At 50.8% G+C, this 22,424-nt stretch overlaps 1 protein-coding gene across 15 annotated transcripts in view; it reads left to right on the top strand.

Moving 5' to 3' along the window:
- The window catches only part of LOC122378685 (ATP-binding cassette sub-family D member 3-like), a 47,122-nt gene that overhangs the window by 6,926 nt on the left and 17,772 nt on the right, over nucleotides 1-22,424 (top strand). For 7 of the 15 annotated variants that reach the window (XM_043360039.1, XM_043360030.1, XM_043360032.1 and 4 more), the window contains exon 2: nucleotides 20,929-21,009. Coding sequence is in view for 1 of the 15 variants with exons in the window: in XM_043360028.1 (XP_043215963.1) it covers nucleotides 22,306-22,308 (3 nt within the window). In the remaining 14 variants the exon portion in view is untranslated. Of the gene's footprint in view, nucleotides 1-14,480; nucleotides 14,747-14,997; nucleotides 15,038-20,150; nucleotides 20,207-20,928; nucleotides 21,010-21,996; nucleotides 22,309-22,424 lie in introns of those variants that run through there. The other 8 variants (XM_043360043.1, XM_043360036.1, XM_043360042.1 and 5 more) reach the window with 8 other exon arrangements.

Genomic DNA, 22,424 nt, shown 5'->3' with positions numbered 1-22,424 from the left:
CTCTCGCCGCCTCTCACTGCCTCTCACCGCCTCCTGCCCTGCCTCAGACTGCCTGCCTCTGCTCACTGACTGCCTCTCACCGCCTCTACTGCCTCTCACCGCCTCTTACTGCATGTCACAACCTCTCATCGCCTCTCACCGCCTCTCACTGCATGTCACTGCCTCTCACCACCTCTCACTGCCTCTCACTTCCTCCTGCCCTGCCTCTGACTGCCTACCTCTGCTCACTGACTGCCTCTCATCGCCTCTACTGCCTCTCACCGCCTCTCGGCTCTCGCCTCTCACTGCCTCTCACTGCCTTCCTCTGCTCACGGACTGCCTCTCACCTCCTCTCACTGCCTCTCACCGCCTCTCGCCGCCTCTCTCTGCCTCTCACTGCCTCTCACCTCTTCTCACTGCCTCCTTCCCTGCCTCTGACTGCCTACCTCTGCTCACCGACTGCCTCCCATCGCCTCTCACTGCCTCTCACCGCCTCTCACTGCCTCCTGTCCTGCCTCTGACTGCCTCCTGTCCTGCCTCTGACTGCCTCCTGTCCTGCCTCTGACTGCCTGCCTCCGCTCACTGACTGCCTCTCACCGCCTGTCACTGCCTCTGACTGCCTTCCTTTGCTCACTGCCTCTCACCGCCTCATGCCCTGCCTCTCACTGCCTGCCTCTGCTCACTGACTGTCTCTCATTGCCTCTCACTTCCTCTCACTGCCTCTCACCGCTTCTCACTGTCTCTCACTGCATCTCGCCGCCTCTCACTGCCCTGCCCTGCCCTGCCCTGCCCTGCCCTGCCCTGCCCTGCCCTGCCCTGCCCTGCCCTGCCCTGCCCTGCCCTGCCCTGCCCTGCCCTGCCCTGCCCTGCCCTGCCCTGCCCTGCCCTGCCCTGCCCTGCCCTGCCCTGCCCTGCCCTGCCCTGCCCTGCCCTGCCCTGCCCTGCCCTGCCCTGCCCTGCCCTGCCCTGCCCTGCCCTGCCCTGCCCTGCCCTGCCCTGCCCTGCCCTGCCCTGCCCTGCCCTGCCCTGCCCTGCCCTGCCCTGCCCTGCCCTGCCCTGCCCTGCCCTGCCCTGCCCTGCCCTGCCCTGCCCTGCCCTGCCCTGCCCTGCCCTGCCCTGCCCTGCCCTGCCCTGCCCTGCCCTGCCCTGCCCTGCCCTGCCCTGCCCTGCCCTGCCCTGCCCTGCCCTGCCCTGCCCTGCCCTGCCCTGCCCTGCCCTGCCCTGCCCTGCCCTGCCCTGCCCTGCCCTGCCCTGCCCTGCCCTGCCCTGCCCTGCCCTGCCCTGCCCTGCCCTGCCCTGCCCTGCCCTGCCCTGCCCTCTGAGCTCCTTGTCAGTCAGCTCCTGTCAGGTGTCAGGCGCCGGACGGCTGACGTGTGGTCGGTATGTGTCCGTGTGCCCGCAGTTTCTGTGCCGTGTCGAGAATGTGATGAAGCGCCAGGAGTCGCCGGAGAGTAGTGACGGTTCGTCAGCCGTGGTTTGCGTGGTGCCGCCGGTGCGTCGCTCTCCCGCCGAGCCGCCCCTTTTCGTCGCCCAGTCTGGCCGCCCAGCCGAGCCTGGCGCGGCTGACGGCGCCTTAGACGGCATCATGTAGAACCGGCATGGGTCGCTGGCGGCGGGCCTCGGCGCCTATCCGGTGCACGCTGCCTACGGCGAGAACCTCTAGGTGAAGAGTGAAGGCGGCGGTGGCTCGTTGCAGTACTCTGCCGGCGCCAGCGAAGAACCGGCCTCTACCGCCGCAGGGCCGGTGCCGCACTCCTCTGCGCCCCAGGTGAGTCCCGGTGGCCGACTCGGCTACTTCACAGTGTCAGCGCGCTGAAAAGAGTCCCGCCCAAGACTGAAGGATCGGACGTGGTCCCTAGTTGGTCTGGGCCCCAATCCCACACTCATGCTTATTTTGTAATGCTTTGGGATATGCGGCTTTGCTTGAGTGTTGAAGCAGACTCAGATATGTAACTGGTTGATCCGTTGAATGTCTGGATATTCATGCATTCTGTCTGCAGCTTTTTTGGCCAAATTGCGGAACCGATGGCTTATTCGGATAAAACCGAAACATGAATCCTGCACTGTTCGAGCGACCCTCGTCCTCCCAACCGCCCTACCTGACGCTGTCTTCTCCTCTAACCGCTTCCGACCCGTATGTACCGTACCTCCTGTCAGGCAGACGACCGGGCCGATCGCCCACCAGCCGAATATGACGGCAGCCGCCATGGTGATGGGTGCCGACAGCGACGGGAAGCCGCCGCCGCCGACGCCGATGCCGGCGCTGTTCAGCCCAGCTACCACCGACTCAAGGTGGAAGACGTGCTCTCCTACCAGAACCAGGTCAAGTCCAAGTTCCAGAACAACCCACAGGTCCACAACGACTTCCTCGATATAATGAAGGAGTTCAAGGCGCAAAAGTAAGTTAAAGCTGGCTGTCTTATGTCATACTTATGCTGTTCTTGCTCTTACATATTCTCAACTTTACTTATTTGCTATTTGTATCGTCTGCAAAAACGAACGTCACCTTACGCAATTTTGAGCACGTTTAATTTGACCAAGCGGCGAGCGCTGCCGTTCCCTGTCCTGCAGCCGCCGCTGTCCCCTGTCGAGTGTCTGACTCCCGTTTCCCTCTGTACATATAGTCAATCTAATATAGTCATTTTTTAGCGCAATATAGTCATCTAAACTGAGTTTTGTTGAGATGTTCGATTTAATGGTAGTTTTGTGTACCTGTTTGTAGTGACTTTTGATGAAAATTATGTTTTAAAGCTGTTTTATTTTTGTATCTTGTAGGGAAATGCAAATTCTAGTTCTGCTGAGTTTCATATGGCCTGATTAACTGACCCCGTATTGTTCATTACTTAACCCGCGCCCTGCTGGGGGTCCTGGATTTCCACGCCCTGCTGGGGGGGGGGGGGTGTTTGAACACCCCCCCTTGTAACTCGGCTCCTGGGCCACGTAGCGATACGCGGAAGGCGGCGTTCGAAAGAGCGTCAAAAATAATGACGAAATCACTTCGGTCAATTTTTTGGTCAGGTCAAAGGTCAGGTCACCAGAGGTCATTGAAGGCAAAATTTCGCCAATTTCCAGGTCGAATGTCGAAAATTTCCAAGAAGCCAACGCATAACTCGGGAACCAATAGAGCTACAGCGCCGCGGAAAAGCGCATTCGATAGCCCTATTAACGCCCTTTCTGAGTAATTCTCTCAGATTTGACCTAACGTCAACGGTTTTGCCTGCAGGGGGCAAAAACTACAAAAATAGCCGATTTTTTCGAAAACAGTTTTTCTGCAATAACTTTTGACCCAAGCCTTGTACAAGCTTACTTTTACCGGCATCGTGTTCCTCTCGTCAAGACGCATCTGTAATCGGCAAGCTTTGCGCCGATTAAAGTTTATCTGTTTCACCGGCGAGAGGAGCCCGGTGACCATATGATGTCTGGACAGGAATTTAATTCAACGGTTTTGCGCGTGATCGTCTGCTATTCAATTGTTGCTTCAGGTATGAACTCGAAGCTGTCCTAGATAATGTAATTAAATGTTTTTTATTATGTACGGCATATTATTAGAATGGTAAACACTCTTATTCATGCTTAGCGGTTTTACTGACCAATTAGTATAATGTTTTATATAGCGGATGCCGCGATCGGAGCATCTCATGGTGCACTATGTTTTCGCCCATCAGCTGATCACGGCAGGTGTTCGGCTGACTTGGGCGGGGAGTCTGGATCGAGAGCTCAAGGAGTGAGGTTGCGCTCCTGGCTCTGTTATAATGTAACCTAAGCTAAATACAATGTAATGTTCTTCACTTTTGATTATGTCGATTCACCTTCAGTAAACACGGGTTTACAATTGGTGGCAGCGGTGGGATCGACTTAGTCGAAATGAAGATTGGAGCCCGAACCGACGTCCTCGGTTTTCGCGGCCTCAAGATGAAGCTGACTGCTTGAACTCTTCGGAGAAGCTATCGCCAGTGCAAGATGTCTGCTGTTGGTTTTCCGGCTCTGCAACACTCTGACGAGTTGTCAGTTAGCCGGTAAGGTCGGTCGACTTCGCCTTTTGTCCCGACTGAAGACTGCGGCATGTTGGCCGCTGCACGCCAACATGAGCTCCGCTTCTTGAGCTGTGCTACGGTCGACTGATCCTTGGTCCACTTGGCTTTGCAAGTGTCGACTGAGCGCCGTTGCTGCAACACATTTACTCATCAAGTTTATCGGAAGATGGACCAGTTACGAGCCGTCATGGAGATCGACCAGCCCAGGGCTATCGAAGCAAGAGGAGCCTAGTCCTGGACCGCGCTGTTTCCCTGCTTCTGCAATCTTCGTGGTACCGGCTACCTGCACTCTGTAGTCCCAGCTGTGATGGAGGTGACGTCCGTGAGGAGGCTGAGAGACAGCGATCAGTGCGCAGTGGCTTGCGGTGATCTCGGCCCAGCCGTCGCGCTGCTGCGGCCTGCGAGTTCCGTGTTCAGTGCTCAGTGATTTGGTGCGCGAGTGGTGAGCGAGTGACGAGTCGGCACCGCCATAGCGATTGGCGTCCGACCTCCTCGCTGCTGGTGATCGGCACTAGCCGGCCGTTTCGCCCACCGCGACTCGGCTGTGAGCTCTGCCCAGCTCTGCGGCCCGTCGGCGCTGCACTGGACCGCGTCAGCTGATTCGAGGAGCAGCAGGCAAGGCGCCGGATGGAGAGGACTGGCCTTCACTGCACTCACGGTACTGTGCCTGGGGAACTGGGATTTCGGGGTCGGTGAACTGTGTTTTGAGTGTCTGACAATGAACAATTCAGTAGTGGTGTCAGAGCAATGTGCGAAAAAATCAAAGTGAATTCGCAATGGAAATGATATTAGAGTTTACTGTAAAGCTAGGTCAGGTTTGGCTAACCAGTTAATGTGGTACCTAAGCAGGAATTTGAAATGAGTTCTTTTATTGTACCGGCACCCCGTTTCGGTGGGAAGGGTTCGTTGTCCCGTTTCCGTGAGGATTTTCAAACGTTTGGTCGGCTTCAGGGCTGGGATGATGACCAGCAGCTGGCTTTTCTGCCACTGACCCTAGAAGGCATTGCACGGGATGCTTATGATGCTCTGAGCTCGAGTCAGAAGGGATCCCTGGACAGCGTTTTCAATGGTTTGCGGGAAACGTTCACAGTGGGGACCACAATCGACGCGCACATTCGTCTGACCGAGTTAAAGTATGACCCCGCCGAGTCTCTGGACGAGTTCCTTGTGCGGTTTAAGTCTCTGGTAAGGCGCTCCTTCCCAGCTCAGCCGACTGATGGTCTGCTTTTTAACTACTTTCTGTCAGCCGTCCCCGAGAAATATCGCTCAGAGATTGTGATGGCGGGAATTACTGATTTCCCGGCCGCCGTGCAAAAGGTAAGCAATATCCGCAGCGCTGAGGTGCTGCGAAGCGCGTCAGTGCGGCAGGTAGAGGTGCAGGCGCCGATGTTGCACCTGATACTCGATCGCATCGAGCAGCTCGAGCGGCGTCTGGACGGTCCCGGACGCCCCGAGCGGACCGGACGGCGCCGCGGGTCGCAGCCGTCCCGGTCAAACGAGGCGCCGGCGCGCGCCTGCTGGGCCTGTGGTGGTGCTGATCACGTGCGGTCCCGATGCCGTTTTCGTGATAGCACCTGCCACTCGTGTGGTAAGAAGGGACACCTGGCAGCCGTGTGCCAAGCTCCGTCGGGAAACGCCGACCGGGGCCCAGGTCAAAGCCCGAGACCGGGTCCCGCGGCACCACCCGAACAGTAAGTGATGCTGGTGACAGCGTACAGCTCAACCCAGATATGACTTTCCCGGCTAGGATCGGTGGGGTTGAGTGTAACTGTTTGTTGGATACGGGTTCGACGATTAGCATTATCAATAAGGCAGTGTTTGATGCTTTACCGAACGCCACTTTGAGCATGACAGCGACACGGGCGCGGACGGCCGCGCAGGAACAGTTGCCTCTCCTTGGGAGAACTGTCCTTTCCGTTCAGATAGGTCGCGTACAAAAGACTGTTCCCTTTTATGTGTCAGATGTGATTGATGTGCCCTGCCTGTTTGGCATTGATTTCCTTCAGCACGTGCAACCGTGTGTAATAGATCTGCAGCGGAAATGCCTGAGCTTTGTGCCGTCGGAGGCAGTTCGATCTGTTTCAGCGGAGGCAGTGACTGTAGGAACCGTAGTTCTGGGCAAGGATATTACTGTACCACCCGGTAGTGAGACGGTGGTTCGTGGGTTTTCTCATAATTGCGACTACAGGGGCTCTGCTCTGATCGAACCTTCATGGGATAAACCGGGATTAGAGGTTGTGAGAAGCATAGTGGAAGTGTCTGGCACGAGCGTTCCATTAGTATTGCGAAACAACTCTGATCGTTTTGTTACTGTACCCAAGCACGCTGAGCTGGCTCAGTTGGAGGTAGGATTTTCAGAGGAGCCTAAAGTAAAAGAGTCTGAGCTTAAAGAGTCTGTGAACTTGGAAGAATTATGAACTTAGAGGGAGTAGATATAACGTCATCACAGAGAGCTGCCCTTTTTCGCGTCCTTAAAAAGTACGAGTCAATGTTCGATGGTCACGTGGGCCACACCACGCTGGTGGAGCACCGTATCGATACGGGTGACAGCCCTCCGATCAGACAGGCCCCACGTAGAATTCCGCCGCACCTCAAAGAGGAGGTGAAGGCTCAGCTAGACGAGTTAGTCAGACAGGGGATCTTAGAGGAGTCAGAGGGCACGTGGGCGTCGCCCATATGCGTGGTTCGCAAGAAGGACGGGTCGGCGAGAATAGTGGCCGATTTGCGTCGATTGAACTCTGTGTCTCGAGTCCCCGCCTATCCGATAGCCAGAATTGATGACACGTTAGACGCGCTGTCGGGATCGTCGCTATTTTGTACCCTTGATATGAACTCGGCTTACCATCAGATGTCAATTGCACCGGAGGATAGAGAAAAGGCAACGATCGTGACACCTTTCTCGTGTCTGCAGTACACACGGGTTTGTTTTGGTCTCGCAGGAGCGCCAGCGAGCTGTGCTCGTCTGCTGAACATAGTGTTAGGAGATATTGCACCGGAAAAATGTGTCAGTTACTTTGATGACATCATTGTGCACGGGTCAACCTTTCAGAGTGTTCTGGAGTCACTGGATTGTGTTTTGAGTCGTCTCATGGATGCGGGGTTGACTTTGAACTTGAAAAAGTGTCAGTTTTTTCGGAAAAAGGTCACCTATCTGGGACATGAAGTGTCAGGGGAGGGTATCAAGGCCGATCCTGTCAAAGTGGACAAGGTGCGTAACTGGCCTGTGCCCAGATCAGCCAAGGAGATGTCCAGTTTTCTTGGGCTAGCTTCGTACTTTAGACGGTACATTAAGAACTTTGCGGATATTGCAGCGCCGCTGTTCCGCCTCACGATTAAGGATCAAAAGTTTGAATGGTCGGACAGCGCTCAAATTGCTTTTGATTCATTGAAAAAGGCCTTATGCGAGTCACCAGTGCTTGCGTTTCCGCGTTTTGATTCAGAGGCAGGTCCATTCATTTTGGAGACGGACGCCAGTGGAGAGTGTATGGGAGCCGTTTTGCTACAGGTGCAGAATGGTGTCGAGCGTCCAGTCGCGTACGGCAGCCAGACGCTATCAAAGTCACAGAGAAATTACTCTACCACGAAGCGTGAGTTATTAGCGTGTGTTCATTTTGTGCAACATTTTAACCACTACCTTCAGGGAGCGAGATTTCAATTACGTACTGATCACAGTAGCCTGCAATGGCTATTGAATTTTAAGAACCCCACCGGCATGCTAGCCAGGTGGTTTGAAGTTTTGGGCAATTATCAATTTGACATTTCTTATCGCCCGGGGGCCACTAATACAGCAGCTGATGGTCTGAGCCGGCGTCCCGAGAGCACAGCTGACGCAGGCGTGCAGACTGAGGGAGCGTGGTGCCATCAGATCAATGCGAGTCTGTGGTCCACCAGTTTCATGAAAGACGAGCAAGGTAAGGACGCAACAATTTCAGAGATCGTGAAGCATCTTTCCTCGGGACAGCGTCCACATCGCCGCAGTGTCGACAGGTCCTTGCGTCCTCTGCTGAGGCAGTGGTCCAGACTGACCCTCCTTGACGGTGTCCTGTACCGAAAGTACCGCAGGAGGGCGAGAGATGAGTTTCAGCTGCAGCTGGTGATTCCGCGATCTCTCGTGACCGGTGTGCTGACGTCACTGCACAGCGGCCCGACCGCCGGTCACCCCGGACCGGACAGGTTACACGCAGCAGTGACCCGACGCTTCTTCTGGGTGGGAATGTTGACAGACGTCAAGGAGTTCTGCAAGCGCTGTGAGCGGTGTTCATCCAGAAGTCAGCCGGTGCCGAGACCGAGAGCCGCGCTGGGTGAACTGCATGCTTCCGAGCCGTTCGAGACGGTAGCGATTGATTTTCTGACTAACCTACCAGTGACGCCGAGTGGTCATAAGCATTTGTTGGTGGTGATCGATCACTTCACTCGCTGGTGTGAGGTGTTCCCGCTGAAGGATATGACGGCCACCACAGTAGCGTCCACTCTGGTAAGTGAATTCTTTTCCAGGTACGGGTGCCCGAGGAAGCTCCATTCGGATTGTGCCGCCAATTTCACGGGTCAGGTGATTGCCGAGATGTGTCGTCTTTTCGGCATCGAGAAGACAAAGATAAGTGCCTATCATCCAGAGGGTGACGGTAAGGTCGAGAGGATGATGAGGACTCTGCTCGACATGCTTTCGAAGTATCTCGACGCAAATCATGATCAGTGGGACGAGCACCTCCCGTTGTTGATGCTGGGGTACAGATCGCTCGAGCACAGTGCGCTGGGCTACAGTCCGTATTTTCTCATGTTCGGTAAAGAGCCGCGCCTGCCTGTGGAGGCTGAGCTCCAGGTTCCAGTCGCGAGCAAATCTCAGACCGTCACTGAATACGTAGATAAGCTACGCGAGTCTTTGAGAATTGCACACAAGCATGCGCTACAGGTATCTGACGCTTCACATGGGAAAAACAAACGATTCTACGAAAAACGAATGAATGAGTTTGAATACAAAGAGGGAGATTTGGTATTTTTGCACAAAGCTGTAGTTCCTAAGGGACAATATTATAAGTTTGTGAGACCGTGGAAGGCTGCGGTGATTGTAGCAAAGGTAGGGGATTTGAACTATCGTATCAAGGTCACGGGCTCCAGGAAAACATTACTGGTTCACCATAATCGTTTGAAGCCGCGGACTGAGCCGATAGTTACCCCACCTGAGCCAGAGGTCACTGAGAGTCAGGATGGGGCTGGTGCTGATGCTGCGTCACCGGTGACACGCGCTCAGACCACGCCGCCAGCAGAGATAGAGTCGGTCTCCGTGGACAGTGGGTCAGCGGATGACCCGGCTGGTGTCACAGCCTGGGCACGATTGCCCATCATCGGCACAGCTGTGCAAGGTAAGGAGCCAGCGATTGAGGAGCAATCGTCCGGCACAGTTCAGATGGCAGTGCCGACACCCGAGTGTCCACCGGTGCCCCCGCGGTCTGAGGTACCGCCGCCGGTGCCAGCCAGACGGTCCGAGCGACAGACTCGACCGCCTGATCGCTTTGTCCCAGGCTTGTAGGTAGCCTGATTAACATGAATGCTTCAAAAGGCAAGAGGTAAGAGGTGCGCTCAAATTAACGTAAAATCAGTCGCCCTGATTTTCCTTTTAACTAGCTCAGCAGACAATCGGTTGGCTCCTGGCGCCGGAGTGCGATAGATTTGTTTAACTCTTTATGGAAAGAGAGTGTGCGCGTCGAGCTAGATTCGGTCAATCCCTGGGGACGTTTCTGATTGACATGTAAATGTCATTAAACTCAGTTTGAGTAGGAGCCCTCTAGCAGCCTGTTCAGAGCATCATGGCATGGGATGTAAATAGCGTGGTCTGGTTAACATGTGTTTGGGATGGGACCCAGCGTACCCATTGCCACCATTGACGGTTAGCCATACCTGTTCAGCTAGCTAGTTGATAAGTGAGCGATACTGTGCGATGACGTGTCTGTGTTTTTCGTTGTTGCTGACTACCAGTCAAAGTCAGCCGGATGCTGCCAAGCATCATCTAGCGACCACGGTGTTCTGGTGTCGCGTGGCGCGTGCTGATGATGTCGCATGTGTCAAAGAGTGTTTCTAGATGTAAGTGCACGCCTTTCATTCAAAGGAGGGAGAAGTGTAATCGGCAAGCTTTGCGCCGATTAAAGTTTATCTGTTTCACCGGCGAGAGGAGCCCGGTGACCATATGATGTCTGGACAGGAATTTAATTCAACGGTTTTGCGCGTGATCGTCTGCTATTCAATTGTTGCTTCAGGTATGAACTCGAAGCTGTCCTAGATAATGTAATTAAATGTTTTTTATTATGTACGGCATATTATTAGAATGGTAAACACTCTTATTCATGCTTAGCGGTTTTACTGACCAATTAGTATAATGTTTTATATAGCGGATGCCGCGATCGGAGCATCTCATGGTGCACTATGTTTTCGCCCATCAGCTGATCACGGCAGGTGTTCGGCTGACTTGGGCGGGGAGTCTGGATCGAGAGCTCAAGGAGTGAGGTTGCGCTCCTGGCTCTGTTATAATGTAACCTAAGCTAAATACAATGTAATGTTCTTCACTTTTGATTATGTCGATTCACCTTCAGTAAACACGGGTTTACACATCGAATGAACTATAACTTGACCTTGAAAGGTCAACTTGAAAATTTGACCTCAGGTCAAGGTCATGACCTGACCGGAAAGGGTCATGTTGCATATCAGTCGATCCGTATCGTCGAGCTGAACACATCTAAGGCGTTTTCATCGCTCTAGCATGCCTCTATCAAAAGTTATTTGCGAAAAACTGTTAGATACCATTCGTGACCTAAGATGACCTCAGGGCATAAACAAGGGTCACGGACACCATTTTCAAGTTCAGTGTGTCTAAACCCCTTGTAATTCGGTGTTTGGGAGTGTTTATAATGTCTTTCATCCAAAAGAGGCGCATTTCAATTTTCTCCCATTGACTTATAATGGGGAGGTCGCAAAATTGACCTGACCTTAGGTCATCGATATCAAAATTCTGAGATATACATTTTGTACATGCTATTGCTCTTAGCAATCGCTGAAAGTTTCAAAGCGATCGGTCACTCGGTGTAGCTATGACAGACATTGAAAGTTTTTATGAGGTGAGGTCACTTCAAGTGACCTGGTGACCTGACCTTGAATGACCTTGGTCTGAAATTTTCACAACATGTGTAGAATTGATGTATGATAAGGTGTACCAAAAACGGCGGCGCTCCGCGCCGCCGTTTTTGAGATATTCGCGAAAAACCACAAGGGGGGGGGGTGTTCAAACACCCCCCCCCCCCCCCCCCCCAGCAGGGCGCGGGTTAAGCTTCGTTTCGCCACTGCTCATACAACCATCATGACGCTGATTGGCATGCTCTCGCCGGCAGTACCTACACGTCTCGATGATGGCTCCGGGCTAGGTGACCACAGCGCGGTGCACACGCCCACTGGCGGCTTCCAGACCTACTCGGACACAGTGGTACCGACGCCGCCGCCGCAGCCCCAGCAGCAGCAGCCACCGCCACCGCCGCTGCCGACGGCGCCCGGCGCGCCGCCCAAACCGAGTCACCAGCCGCCCACCGAGGTGAGCTGGCGGCCTGACCCTTCAGATAGGGTGAATCCAACTACATGCGTGTGGACGTCAGGGAAAGGGCTGCTATGGTTGCTATTCATTCTTCTCCTGTGCTGTTTTTTTTCTTTGTCTGTTGAAATAATATGCGAATATCCAGCGTTGTTGATCACATGCGCCCCTGCTGACGCTCTGATTCTGTTGCTTGCCACAGGAGTAGGTATGGCACCAACAGGCAACAACATCCTGTCGCACGCTGTGCGGCGGCGGCCGGCGTCGGGGGCCACCACGTCACCGCGCACCACTCGTACAACCAGCCGCCGTCGTCCGCGGGACGACCCATTCACCTCCAGTGGGTCCCCTCGCATTGCGGCCTTCCTGGAAATGAGAGGGCAGACACCCTGGCGGAGGAGACCTCCGCCCTGGACCAGAACTCAGACACACACCACTGGACACCAGAACGATCCAGAGAGCAGCGGCAAGGCTGGCGCGTGCGAGGACCATAGCGGCCTGGCCCGACGGCTGGTATCGCCAACTGCCGGTGTGGGCTCTGTCGTGAGGAAGCAGACACCTCGGCCCACGCGCTGATGCGGTGTCCCGCCCTGGTGCAACTGCCGGTTCCGAGTGCTCGGAACTATACACCCGACCCACGAGGACCTGCGCAGCATCGACGCAGTAGCGGCCCTGGGTGCCGCCTTCGTCCCCCTCCAGAGCCGGCAGGATACGCCCTAGGGCTGGAGGGAAACAACAACAACAACAACAGAGGACATGAACCCACTTAATGTGTTCAAACGCTACCGCGACAGCCGCAAGGTGCTCGAGTACCGGACGGAGCTGTTCAGCTCGTGTTGCGAGGTGCCATCGGCGTGGTGCCGGCGCAATATGAGCACGGTACGCTGCCGTGCGCCAGCTGCCTCAGTCTGCTGGCCAGCCCGGTGAGACGGCACCTCGCCGTCGCCGCCAGACGCTCAGGTAGGATCTCTGAGTGATTTGCTGAGCTCAGCTTGAAGTGAGTCACCCAGCAGCGACTGGAGCGGTCCGAGCGAGCCCGTGTACCGCCGCCAGTGTTTGGTCGTGTTTGGGGCCGTACGGCGCGGGTGATCTGTACGGGCGCGGCCGTATCTTATGTTACGTATCGTAGCTAAGCACGACTTGACACTGTCCACCACGGGACCCGCCCATGTTGACGGCGTCGCAATGTACTCATTGATTGACTAGTGCTGCGCGACTGCTCGGAGTTGACCAGTTAACGTTTTGTAGGCTTTATTATCACTGGCGGAGGCGTGGGGACTGGGGAGTGTTTTCTATTCGTCAGTGTTTGCCGAGGCGAGGCTGCTTAATGCCGATTGTGACATGTTACTATGTATGCTCACGTGAAGTCGTCGGGTTATCTAACTTGGTTCATCAATAAATGGTGCGACCTACAAAGTGACAATGAGATGAAAACGACTGAGTCATCTTTATGGAAAAATGTCTGTGACGTATGTGAAAGCAGGTCATATTGGTGTGCAGGTCATACGAGGTCAACTGAGGTCACTGACCCAGGACTAAAACTGGTTATCCTAAGATAACTCGTAACGCTCGCAATACACTCGTTTTTCCGCGAAGCTCTAACTCCCATCAGGGGCCCGAACGGCGGCGGGCGGGGTTCCAACGTACCTCCGGCACCTTCACCCGCACACCGCACACGGGCGAGAGTTCAGACAAATCAGAGGTCACTGGTCCTTTTAACATGTCAGGTAAGTGATTCCTTTCTGGGTACGTCAAAGGTCAATGACCCACATGACGGAGGTCAGAGGCCCGTGACGCGTCATTCATCTCAGTTCAGGTCAGATCTGAGTTAGGAGATGTGAGAGCTCAAGTTGAAGTGACACCTATGGTTAGCGATCTTCGGGGATAGGTCGAATGTGTGTGACCTGTAGGTACTGGAAAAGGTTAGAGGTCATTCATCCACCAAGGGCTTATATCAGGGGTCACTGGCCCGTTATGAAGATAGGTATGAGGTCGTAGACTCGTAATCCATCAATAGACATAAAACGGCCACTATCTATGAAGGAAATAGTAAAATCGATCGATTTGTAAAGGAATTGCTTCATTTGGAAGCATGCAGTTTGTTTACATTTTACGCGTCAATTATGTCATTGATGCGCCACAATACCTACCTGTCAGCCATATTGGAATACAAATGCTCGTTTTCTAAATACTCATTCTGGCTTTTCTAAGGCTTGCCGAGCTTAGAAATTTTTACCATTAAATTCAGAAGACAAAGTTGAGGGGTGATTTACGTTTTAACAAAAATTGAAGGGGTCCGCTCTCAAATGACCTTGACCTTTGACCCCTCATATCTCAGCCCCCAGAGCTTGCCGAACTTAGACAATTTAGGATATTAATGAGGGTGTCTAGATGTATCAGTTCACAAAAATTCATCAAAATCTGAGGGGTCCGCTTTAAAATGGGTCACGTGACCTCCACGTGGCTGCAACCTTTGACCTGACCTAACTTCTAGGTCAGGGCTTGCCGGGCTTAGATTTTATGCCCATCGTGCTCAGCATGTCAATTTGCATCTGCGTGCAAATTTTGAGGTAATTCTGAGGGGTCCGCCCTCAATGACCTTGAACTTTGACCCCTAATATCTCAGCCCCCAGGGCTTGCCGAGCTTAGATAATTTTATTCTGTGATGACCAGGTCATGCTGAGTGGCTGGTGTAAATTTGGTGAGATTCTAAGGGGTCCGTTTTTATCATTTTTTCCATCGAATATGAATCTGCAATCTGAATCTGAATTTGAAGCTAAGTATATAAACGTCCTGTAAACTGCTGAAAACAAGCGGAAAGCCGCTGTAGGAATGTCGCCCGCGACATTCCGCTTTTGCGGAATCTCGCCCGCCGAATGGCCCAGTGTGCGGCCGCCTTTAGTGCGCGATGCATCTAAATCAATTCATTTGAATTCGAATTGAGAAGAGAATTATTTGTAGCGATAGTTTAATTGTATCGTCGGTAAATTGAAATGGTCACAAATTGAAGTGCTCTTTCAAATGATAGATGAGCTTCATGCAGTTCAAATCACTAATATGTGCGAGGGTTTTTACCCATTAGGTATGGTAGGCATCTACCAGTTGTCACGTTTCCTTCAGCTTCATACAAGGTTATATAAACTGCTTCAGCATTGTGCAGAGGGCTGTTCACGGGCCCTGTGTGCGGTCGGACCGCACACAGCCTCGAAGCTCCGCCCACTTCGTCCCTACGTCAGCCCTCCGTCACCGCACACAGCGATCGCTGTGGCCGGTCGGGACTGGCCACAGCGGACCGTCCACCGCACGCAGCCGTGACGTCAGAGCCGCCTACCCATCCCCTACCCCCACGCCTGCTGGACGCTCCGCACACACCGCACGCAGCAGTGTGCGGTGCCCGTGAACACCCCTCAGAAGTTGAAGTTGAATTGTGACCCCTCCTCGTGAGGCTAATAATGTAAGTTTAGGCCACTAAAAAAGTGACACCTGTTTAACAAGGAGGTTACTGCCAATTGGGTGAAAGTATGTAACGTGACGTAGCATTTGCGATGTAGCTAATTAGCTTTCAAATGCTACTGAATGCTAAGACATCATTTGGAATGGTTTTTAAACATTTCACCTCAGAATATCCATAAAAACCCACAAAAAATACTTACAAAACAGACAAACACTTCCTGCCCCTCCCGCTGCCTCGGTTTTCTTTGAGGCCATATTATTAAAGCAGGCATCTCAGGTGCTGCCACCTTTTTGCGAAAAGCCCCTAGACCCGTCAGTTCTTGAGATATTTACCCAAATTTCACTTATTGAAGTCTTCATCAAATAGTACATAGGTATTACAGAACAAAACATAACCTAACCTGACTTAACCTTAGGTACTTACAACCTACCAACCTAAAACTTCAAGCTACAAGCCTACAACCTACAACCTACACTTCCTACAACCTACAAACCTACAACCTACAAACCTACAACCTACAAACCTACCTACAAACCTATAACCTACAAATTTACAGCCTAAAACCCACAAATGTGCAGCCTACAGCAAAATTTGTGCAAATATCTCAGAACTGGTGAGACTTGTGACTTTTCACAAAGGTGGCAGCACCTGAGACGCTTCTTGAACCACCGTGTCACAATTGTAAGGGTAGACAATCTCGGACATGCCTAAGAGCTGGACTTTTTGCACGCGTTCCCCGCCAGGGGGCGCCACTGAGGAAGCACCCTCTGACGTCACGATAAAACTGCGCGCACTGTGCGCACGGTTCTGTAAGCAAGTAATATAGTGGTGGTTTCATGGTGGAAATTGGAATAAGTATTTTGACGTTGTAAAATTTCAAGCCGTTTTTGTTGAATTAATTAGTAAATGCATTTCAAAAGTATTTATTTTAAGTGTGAAAGGAGAATTATTAGAAAAACATGCATATTTTTGTTCCAATAGCTTATTATGTGAGACATGATCGGTACTAACGGGTACTTCTAAGAAGTAGTGAAGAAGTACCAAACTGCCTGCTCGGCTACGATCGTCAGCTGTCCTTTGGAGCTGGACTTCAACGCTGTAAAAAAAATATGTGCTGAATTAATTTTCAGTTTCACCAAAATATAAGCAATTTATCATTTCCTTTTCACTTTTGTAATTTTTGTTGAGCGAAGAGACATGTTGCTAGTTCTGACAATATAAATTATTAATTAGAAAAAACGAAATGCGACGGTAAGTATCTGCTACTAAATTATCACCAAGGACAAATACATCGAGAATCTTGCTACTATTGCTTATAAAACGTGCTTATCAATACACAAATGTTTTATTTCAGACAAGAAGGATTTATTTGCCTGAAGTCTTGCGTCATGTGCTACTGCTTTGATTTCAAAGACGCTCTCCGGGTCGGGGTAATTTAGTTCTTCATCGATCGATAAGAGATTTTGATTCCATTGATATCCCAATTGATAAGCTCGGCACCATGGAGTAAGGGCGTCCCCACAGGGGTGATGCAGGAAATATGAATGGCGTTTACACCGACAGTAGTTTCCCACAGCCGGCAATGGGAATCTCCTGTCGGTGTAAACGCCACTATAGTCCCATCCAACTCAAACACTGGGGAATATCCCCGCACTTTTGAGGACGGAAATCTATGGACCTGCTCGAAAAATAGTGGATCAAATACGGCGAGCTTTCAGTTTTATGGTTGGGTCTCCCTTCCGAGGCACATATTTACGGGGGATATTGGGTCATATTCCCCCGGCGTCCTGATGATCGGCGGCCGGCGCCCAGCTCAGCGTCGAAGGCGCCCTGATACGCGGCACTGCTATCAGTGAAGGTGCCCAGGTTGCTGCCGCTCGAATTTTGGTCGCCTACTTAACAAAACCTCCGTTGGTGCCATCTCAGTTTCCTCGAGGTCAGGCAACCTTCACACGCCGTTGGCTACCTTGGCTGGCCGGCGACTCGTTCCCCTCGTGGCGACGCTCTTGACATCCAGTCAAAAGTTGGAGTGGCTGGCGCCCCCAGTGGGGGCCAAGGAAGGGGCAGTGGGCCTCCACGTTGCTCTCTTCCCGAGCCTATGGTGACTTGGCTCAACTCTCCTCAATACAATACAATACAATACAATTTTATTAGGTCCCTCCATTACATGGGTTTTGTGGTGACCACGTCGTATACATGCGAAAACACATCTGGATAAAACACTGCAGTAAAACCGGATAGAAGTGAAACCACAGAGTAAAATACACATCTAAGACATCTTCCGGTACACTAACCAGTCGACCACACCTACTGTTGACGCGCTCCTGAGGACTCGTTCCAGTGCTGGCTGGCGCGAAACAAAAATCCACGACGGCCGAACTCGGTTTGGACCCGGGGCAGACGCAGCTGTCCCCGCTCGGTCGCACGCGTGGTGCGAGCTGACTCGTCGGAGCTGAGCACCAACTTGCTCCGCAGGATTTGTGGTGCACTGTCCGAATTAGTAGGCGACTAACCACAGCTACGTCACTGTCACGAATCAAATCGTCCACACACTTCCAACCCAGCTCGTTAAGCACAGGAGTCACGTGATCTCTTCGGCTGAGGCCAGACACGACACGTGCGCCGAAATCCAGCACCTTTTGGATGCGTTTCCTCTGAGCGATGCAGCAGGCACCCCATACGCTGATACAGTATTGATACAGTCAATAGAATCTGGATTCTGCACGCTGTATGCACATGGGCGTAGACACCACTACGGACAATACGGACAGTGGGTTTGACAATCAGTAGTGCCATTCATATAGAGGGTGTCATATATGAGCGGAGAGGCAACAGTACAGCTGAGCGGAGAGACAACATTAAAACAACAGTACAGCTGGCGTTGCATGGAGCTGCAGGCAACCGGACAGCGGAGGCTTGCGAAAAATAAACAATTCGTCACTTCAACGTATAAACAATAGTAAAAGCAACATAAACACATATTCTCATGGTCGAACCCATGCACTAGCGGCTCACGGCGGGCACAGGCACGCAGTGCGGTAGCGGTACCGGATCACACGTCATGGGCGTTGTCTCAGCATAGGTTGTTCGCAATCTAGTTGAAGCCTAAGAAGACGGCCAGTGGGGTCTCACTGCTGCTGAGGCGACCTCGGAGACGATGCGTCGCCCCTCCTGTCGGCAACCTGCGGTGAGCAGGACTCCAGATAGCTGTCTGGCACGTTGCCGACACTGCCAGACGCTGTCAGCAGGCCTCACTGCTGCAAGTGATGTGCAGATGGACGCCAGGTGACTTCGTCTGCAGGCGATTCCGGAGACCGCGGCCTCACCAGGCAGCACCACCTGCATCGCCATGTCGGTGTTTCTAGAAATGGAAAAATAACAGTATCGGTGAAGGACAAGCAATACAATGTATTCTGTTTTCCTCTCTTGCAGGTATACGTAATCTACAATTATCATTGTTCCTATTTCATTCAACTGAACCTGAAAATTCCATATTGGCACATTGTTTGACTAAATTTGTGTAGTTGGGAACAGGGGCGACGCCACGATGCGACGACTGGAGGGGACATTGACCATTTTGGAGGGGACGAGGACCATTTGAAGTCGATTCTTTCCATGCAACGCCATAGGCGTAATGTTAAAATTTTAAAAAGTGGAGGGGACGAGATCCCCTCCGTCCCCCCCCCCCCCCCTGTGGCGACACCCTTGGTTGGGAAGCAGATTGTTTGAAATACATGTTTGGCTGAACAGTGCGGAAAATATTTCATTGATCACTACAGCTGCAACAAAAATACTGAGACAGAAAACAATTGCGCTTACCTGGCTCCTTAGTCAGTCCCGCACAACGGAAGTGGTACCATTAATCGCAGCCGTCGCAGCCGACCATCGGTGCTGCTGCACTCCCCACATTCCCAGTACCTTAGGAGCGTCTTGGCTGTGAAAAGATTACATGAGTCATGGCGCATACATGAATAGTAAGATGTTTTATATGTTTAACATCGCATAGCAAAGACACAACAGCTGGGAGTCAAGTGTAAGCAAGACTGTATCAAAACTTAACATCATTCCATTATTGCTCAAAACGCAAGAAGTTAACATCGTTATTTTGTCTCTCAAATTCTCTTGTTAAACGTCAAATTGTCTTATTAATGACCATGATGCGTGTTGTAGAGTGTAATATGACATGTAACAAATGGCAATAATAATTATTGTTTTCATCAATATAGCCAGGCAATAAGAATTGCAATAAATCACTTGTTCATCGAATACCCCGCAAACTAGTTTTACCACAAACTTCGGGTCATTATGTGCAACAAGCCGCCCAATCAACCATTCGGACTATATTAAAATTAAAAAAATCCATCACTTTGTAGCTACACGACACGACCATCACGCGTCTTGACCGAAACATGTGGACACATGTAAAAAGCATGTGGTCCTTATATTGTATATATGATGAATATGTTAATAATGCAGAGAAAACACAGTATAAATTATACCCAACCTTTCATCTTAATCGACTTTGTCAAGGGTGTTTGAACAGCTTGAGATGAGTGTAGTGTAAGGGTACCTAGGTTACAGGTACATCTGAAAATAAACTGAATCTGCGTTCAATAAACATTGATTTTGATAATACATTTCACAAATCAACTGCTAATAACAATCATACTAAAATAGCACGACAGATAACTAACAATCGCATGAAGAACTTCTTGATTCGCCTTGACATTGTCGTCCGAACGAATGTTGTCTGAAGTTACACCTTTGTCTTTTCTGCGCAGCATTTGTGTTTGCCATTTACCGCACCAATGTTCGCCAGCGGTGGTGACTTTTCCTTACCTGCTCACGAAACGTCACACACGACATGACGTCACCCGAAGACGTCATCAAAAAGTCCAGCTCTTAGGCGTGTCCGACAATCTCGTTAACTGGGTGGGCGGTGATTATTGTTATTTATGATAAAGTTAGATATAAATACAGTAAGGATGAGCTTTTATCCATGCCACACTTACTAATGAGAAGGTCTTCTATCAAATCATGTCTATATTATAGGAATCAAGTGAAATTTGTGGTGGTCAACTTCCCTACCCTGACTGCCAATTGAATTTGGGATGTAGAGTGACTTGGTGTGCTGGTGACCATGGCCCTCTTTCACTGCCTTGTTGCTAGGTACCTGATGCTACGAGTATTGGCCCTCAATCTCCATAGAAACCCATGCAGACTTTTCATTTTTTGCTTATTTTCATTTTTGGTTATGTTTCCATAGAAACTGGGCCCTGTTTCACCGGTGATAGCAGCACGCTGCTATCACATATGTCAAATTGGGTTTCCATGGAAACATCAACAAACCATGCCATCGTCAATTTGTGTGATGTCATCAAATATTGCTACTAACACCTTCACGGTCGTGCGAATGTATCACACGCATTCAACAAGACAGCAACTCTGTTCCAAACGTAGCTATGAAAAAGCTCACGGATTACACGAAACGTCATTAGTGTGACCGGTGACGCCATAACATTACGTCAGCTCGCGCAATTTGATAGTAGCGTGCTGCTATCACCGGTGAAACAGGGCCCTGGGCCCTGTTCGCTCGCTGTTTTTATATCAGCGTGCTGTCTGTTTTCCCCATATAAGGAAGTTATTGCTGGCGCGGCTTGGCCTCTCATTGGTCTAGCGAATAGACCACTTGAATTCGACCAATGAGGAGCCAAGAAATAGCAGCATGGTCGCAGCCTGCTGATAAATAAACGGGGTGCAAACAGAGCTCTGATTGCCAGTACCAGTCGTGCTCAGAAGCATTGTTCACACTTCACATGTAATAGGGCCCTGGTTGGTGTGCAATGCTTTTGTAATTGTGCTGTATTGTTTTTTTTTTTTTTTTTTTGCAGGAGAGCTCTGAGCAATTCAAAAACACTGGATTTGGTGACAAAAAATTGTTGATTCATAATTCATTACAGCTTGATTGACCAGTAAGTACTTTCCTACTCGTCTGTAACCTGATCTGACTGATGTGGTCATTTTTCTCAGTGGGGCAGTTTGTCTTCATTTACTTGCACTGTTTTAGATAGAAATTTCGTATGCCATTTAGCCTCTAAGTTATTATGAATCTGCCCAGACACCATGTGACAGATTTGAAAATTAGAGATATACAAATTGCTGGAATTGATTATTGATACCCTGATGCATTCCACCAACTTTGGAAGTTCTACAGGGTGTTTCACTAAAAGTGTCAAAAAGTAAATGCCTATTAAAGTTATATAAAATATGCAAATCACGTGTTTGCGCACGTGGCTTTGTTGCAAATTTTTGGACATTTATGCTTTGTCCATTTAAGATATATTTTACACTCATGCGGAGCGAGGGCAGGAGGCCAAGGAATTACTAGTGTTTTTCCCTTATGCAGAACAAGAACGTGTTATTTACACCGCAACAGGAGGGGTGAATTACACTTACCTTTGGTGCTATCAGAAACATTGAAACCGTATGCCGATTTTTCAGGATACGTTTTATTCTCTCACCTCGCTACGTTCCAGATTATAATGTTTAAAGGGCTTCTTGAGTGGTTTAAAAGGGTTTCTTCGATGCCGGTCCCAGACTCCCAGTCCAAAAAAGGCGGGGTCCCCCACCTCTCGGCGGAAACCGTTGAAAAGGTCAGGGTCTTTTTGAGGGTCTTTGAAGATAACAAGAAGCTAATTTCAACATCAGAAATAGCCAAGGCCTTACAAGTTATCAAAAACAGCCACTATAATGGCTGTAACCACCAGGCTGGATTAGAAGTTCCTGCGCCGAAAAATCATCTGCCTCGCCGCCCGCCTCTGGCCAACGCGAAGCCCCGATCTGTCACCGCTTTACTTCTGGTTTTGGTCAGTAGCTCTCGCAGAGCTGAGGAAGACTCAAGTCGCATCACTTCGGGAGCTGAAGAGCACCATTCAAGGCTTTGCCGACAGTCTGGACGCTGAAGATGAAAACGGGCTGTGAGGCACCTCCGGACACGTGCCGAAACGGTGCATCAAAAGAAGGGGCGGATATGTGGAATAGGTTTGAGTGACGGTGCTATCGTTTTTATATATTCAAATGTCCAACAATTGCGGATGAAATGGTAGGCAAATTTCCGTAGAAAACATTGTTATTATGTGCATTATGACCTTTTACTTTTTGACACTTTTAGTGAAACACCCTGAAGGAATGCTTGAAGCTTGAAGGAATGCTTGAAGCACCCTGAAGCTTAACTGAAGGAATGACAGAGCAATGAGGTTTTTAGAGGCATGGTTAGTTTATTTGAACTGGTGACCTTACCCACCTGGGGTCATTAGGTGGGTAATCGGCATCGGCATATGTTTTTCATTAAAAAAAAAAACAATGCAGATTTGCAGTCATCTATCTG

This window comes from Amphibalanus amphitrite, unplaced genomic scaffold (assembly GCF_019059575.1).
Source record: "Amphibalanus amphitrite isolate SeventyFive unplaced genomic scaffold, NRLGWU_Aamphi_draft 000063F_arrow, whole genome shotgun sequence".
Lineage (NCBI taxonomy): Eukaryota > Metazoa > Arthropoda > Thecostraca > Balanomorpha > Balanidae > Amphibalanus > Amphibalanus amphitrite.
This window is presented reverse-complemented; position numbering and strand designations above follow the sequence as displayed.